Source organism: Elaeis guineensis, chromosome 1, assembly GCF_000442705.2.
Source record: "Elaeis guineensis isolate ETL-2024a chromosome 1, EG11, whole genome shotgun sequence".
In the NCBI taxonomy this organism is placed as follows: domain Eukaryota; kingdom Viridiplantae; phylum Streptophyta; class Magnoliopsida; order Arecales; family Arecaceae; genus Elaeis; species Elaeis guineensis.
This window is the reverse complement of record NC_025993.2, coordinates 22,762,137-22,766,651: the sequence shown is the minus strand read 5'-3', so window position 1 is coordinate 22,766,651 and position 4,515 is coordinate 22,762,137. Positions and strand designations below refer to the sequence as shown.

The 4,515-nt window shown below is 34.9% G+C and overlaps 1 protein-coding gene across 1 annotated transcript; it reads left to right on the top strand.

Annotated features, from left to right (window-relative positions):
- The first annotated feature begins 467 nt into the window (after window positions 1-467).
- Window positions 468-4,032, top strand: LOC140855789 (uncharacterized). Its single transcript, XM_073252618.1, has 4 exons — window positions 468-2,596; window positions 2,778-2,978; window positions 3,071-3,158; window positions 3,241-4,032. Exons 1-4 carry the CDS (start codon window positions 468-470, stop codon window positions 4,030-4,032), a joined length of 3,210 nt encoding a protein of 1,069 aa, XP_073108719.1.
- The last annotated feature ends 483 nt before the right edge of the window (window positions 4,033-4,515 follow it).

Here is a 4,515-nt window from a genome sequence, read left to right as displayed (position 1 = left end):
TGGCTTATGGATATTATCCATATAAATATGATACTGAATCCATGGTGTGAGACTTGCAGTAGGCTAATTTCCACCTTTCTGAACTCTCATATGGGGCCAGAATAATTTTTGTTGAGACTTTTCGATTCAATTTATGGAGCTCTGTTCTATTGATGATATGAATATGAACTACTGTATATAGGGCTTTAAATTATATATTTGTTGTTAAAATAAGCATCTTACGAACCTCAATTTTCTATGTTCAATTATCTTTCTAATTCTTACGCTACCTGCTGATTGTAGTTTTACCATAACAACTCATTTTATTATAGTTGATATTATTTTATTATCTATTATAATGTGCAGGACATAATGTCAGATAAGAACTGGATGAAACTTAATGACAGAGCAAGTGTAGAATATATAAATGGAGTCCATTCGTTTCTTAACTTTGCTTTTGGTCAGCCAACTGTTAGTGATAGAATACGATGTCCTTTACTAAGTGTAGAAATACAGTCCTTAAGGGCCGACATGAAGTGAGGGCTCACTTGATCCGAAATGGAATTGTGAAAAGTTATAAACATTGGGTTTATCATGGTGAGACAATTGAGGAAAATTTAGAGGAATGCAATGCTAATAGTAGAGACAATTTAGATGAGGAAGAAAATACAGATTATGATGACTTAATTGGAATGGTTCATGATGCATGTGCTTTCATAAATACTGATGTTGAAAGAGATGATGTGAATGAAGGATATGAACCCCAAGAACCAAATCCGGAAGCAGCAACCTTTTACAGGTTGCTTAAAGATGCCGATAAAAATTTGTATCCTGGATGTGACAAGGTCTCCAAATTATCCTTTGCTGTGAAGTTACTCCATTTAAAATGTTCAAATAATTGGAGTGATACATTAATGGATAAGTTGCTGAAGGTTTTTAAGGAAGTTCTTCCAAATGGTGCCTTAGTTCCAAACTCATTTTATGAAGCTAAGAAGCTTATTCAGGATTTGGGACTTGAACATATAAAAATAGATGCATGCTTGAATGATTGTGTTATATATTGGGGAGAGCATGCCAATGCAATCGTATGTCCTGTATGTAACTTATCCCGCTGGAAATATCAAGGCAGAACGCGCAATATCCCTCACAAAATTTTACATTATTTTCCTTTGAAACCAAGACTCCAGAGGTTGTATATGTCTAAAATCACTGCAAAGGACATGAGATGGCATGAGGAGAAAAGGATAAATGATGGCATATTAAGACATCCAGCTGACTCATTCACTTGGAAATCCTTTGATGATAAGTACAAGTCCTTTTCTGCAGATCCTCGGAGTGTTAGGCTTGGTCTTGCAAGTGATGGCTTCCAACCATTTGGAAATATGTCTACCCCTCATAGTATATGGCCAGTTGTGTTGATTCCATATAATTTACCTCCATGGCAGTGTATGAAAGATCCTTATTTTATGATGACACTTCTTATTCCAGGTCCTAAGTGCCCCGAAAATGACATTGATGTGTATCTACAGCCTTTAATTGAAGAGTTGAAGGAGTTATGGGATATAGGAGTAGAGACATATGATGCTCATACACGACAAAATTTCAACTTACATGCTGCTGTCCTTTGGACTATTAATGATTTTCTCGTATATGGTAATTTGTCTGGATGGATGTCTAAAGGAAAACTAGCTTGTCCTTGTTGCCACAAAGACACTTGCTCTCTTTCAATACGAAGTAAGATTTGTTACATGGGGCATCATCGGTTCTTACCCAAAAATCATTCATGGCGACGTAATAAAAGATCTTTTGATGGAAAATGTGAATATAGAGATGCACCTAAGGTACTAACTGGTGATGATGTGTTGGATCAGCTGCGTAAGTTAAAAAAAATTACTTTTGGAAAGGGTCAAAAGCGTAAGCATGATGATTTTAACGATGTTTACAATTGGAGGAAGAAGAGTATATTCTTTCAATTGCTTTATTGGAAGGATCTGAAATTGTGCAATAATCTTGATGTGATGCATATTGTGAGAAACATTTCTTCTAACATTTTAGGAATTATGCTGGATATAAAAGGAAAGACAAAAGATACATTGAAGGGCCGTTTTGACCTTGTAGATATGAACATTAGGCACAATCTTCATCCTTATATTGAAAATGGTAAATTGAAGATGCCAGTTGCAAGTTATACATTATCCCCACAAGAGAAGATAGCCTTTTGCAATTTCTTATCTAATCTAAGGGTCCCTGATGGATTCTCTTCTAACATATCAAGATGTGTGAATATAAATGAGAAGAAGATTTCTGGCTTAAAGTGCCATGACCATCATATCCTTTTGCAGCAAATACTTCCAGTTGCCATTCGGGGATTATTGCCTAAGTTTGTTTGTGAGCCATTGATTGAGCTAAGTAACTTCTTTAGAAACTTATGCTCAAAGTCGTTAAAAGTTCAAGATCTAAAACAGTTAGAGGAAGACATTGTTATGACTCTGTGTAAACTTGAAACAATATTCCCACCAGCTTTCTTTGATATTATGATTCATTTACCAATTCACTTGGCAAGCGAGGCTAAAATTGGTGGACCGGTCCAATATAGATGGATGTATCCAGTTGAAAGGTAATCCTTAACTTTTTGAAACTTAAATGTAATTTTTTTTTGTATTATTTTTGACTTAGTTAATATCTTTTGAATCTAGATATTTGCGAACATTAAAGTCTTATGTCCGAAACAAAGCTCGTCCAGAGGGGTCAATTGCAAGAGGTTATCTTGCAAATGAATGCCTTACATTCTGTTCTAGGTATTTGAATAGTGTTGAAACAAAATTTAATCGAGTCCCACGAAATGACGATGGAGCTACTTCATACCAAGGACTATCAATCTTTGCCAAAGATGGCTGTGCAAAAGGAGCTTTTAAGTCTTATGAGCTTAATGCTCATGAGTTTACACAAGCTCAAGCATATGTTCTTCGAAACTGTGAGGAAGTTTGGCCATATATTGAGTAAGAACAAAATCTTGTTATTATGAAAATCTTCAAAGAACTTTGTTTCTACTTCAATCATCTTTATTATTGATTAATTATGTCATTCATAGGGAGCATAAAAAAGAATTGGAAGAGGTGAGCTCAAGAAATGTCCTGGCTAGACATCACAAGGAATTTCCAGTTTGGTTTTATGAACGTGTAGGTATCATATAATATAGGTAAATACTTTAAGTTACTTTTATTTATGCTAATAATGGCTTAATTTATTAATCTTAAATAGGTTTCAAAGCTTAAAGCTAGAGGCAAAGCAAGTGAAGATCTTCTAAGCTTGGCTGTTGGACCGTTCAAAATAGTTCATAGATATGGAACTTACATTGTCAATAGATTCAGATTTCATGCAAGAGATCGTGTAATTAGGCGAAAAAGTCAGAATAGTGGAGTGCTTGTAAAAGCAGATGATACATCTGCTGATAAAGAATACTATGGAGTGTTGGAAGATATTTTTGAATTGTTGTATGTGGGAAATAAAAAAGTAGTTCTTTTCAAATGTCACTGGTGGGATGTTGGCCGATTGGGACGAGGATATAGGATTGACAACTATGGATATATAAGCATAAATATCCATGGATCTTTGAACACCAATGAGCCTTTTGTGTTGGCTTCTCAAGCTCAACAAGTGTTCTATGTAGAAGATTTAGTTGATAGCAATTGGCTTGTTGTGGTAAAAACTTATCCACGTGATGCTTATGATGTGCCATCTGTAGATAATGATGCAGATGATGATGATGATGATGATAGTTTGATCGAAGATGATGTCTACCAACAAGAGGAACAAGAACAAAATTTTCAATATGGCCAAGTCATGAACAATGATGAGTTGATAGGAGTGCTACATCGAGATGATCTTCAACCACAAAGCTTTTCACCCAACAATGACACAAATAGAGAGAATCTGACATTAGATGATTTTATTAATGATGATGAGATAGAAAAAGAAGCTGAAAGTGAAACAGATGATGATCAAAACAACCATGATGAATATAGTTCTGATGAATATAGTCCTGATGATTAGCCTATTTGTAATTAGAATTTTATTTTTTGTCATGTTGGAAGAAGAAACATTATGTGATGACCAACAGATATTTTAATTTAAATCATTTTATTGTGTTCATGTTATTTTTGTATCTTCTGATGGCATATTCATATTTTTTTGTGCATTTAGTAGATGTTGCTGATAATTAGTTGAACTTTTACTAAAAAGCGTGCTTATTGTTTTTATTAGGAAATGGTTAGATGTAGAGGAAGAGGTGCACGAATTGGTGGACGAGGACAACGCCCTGTTATTGATATAAGATTTCAAACAAATGAAGTTACATCACCTCATCGAGAAAGGCTGCGACGAAATCAATCACAAGAAGAGGCACAACTTTGGGACCAACAAAACCAGCAGACAAATGAACACCAAGACCAGATGCTTGAATTGTAGCAAAGGCAATCCCATGGACAGCAACTTCAAACTCAACCAAGAGTTTCTAGTCATTGTAGTAATGCTGGT

Coding starts and splice junctions, on each gene's coding strand:
- LOC140855789 (XM_073252618.1), top strand. CDS start 468: ATGTCCTTTACTAAGTGTAGAAATACAGTCCTTAAGGGCCGACATGAA. Junction 2,597..2,777: donor TGGATGTATCCAGTTGAAAG/GTAATCCTTAAC, acceptor ATTCTGTTCTAG/GTATTTGAATAGTGTTGAAA. Junction 3,159..3,240: donor CAGTTTGGTTTTATGAACGT/GTAGGTATCATA, acceptor AATCTTAAATAG/GTTTCAAAGCTTAAAGCTAG.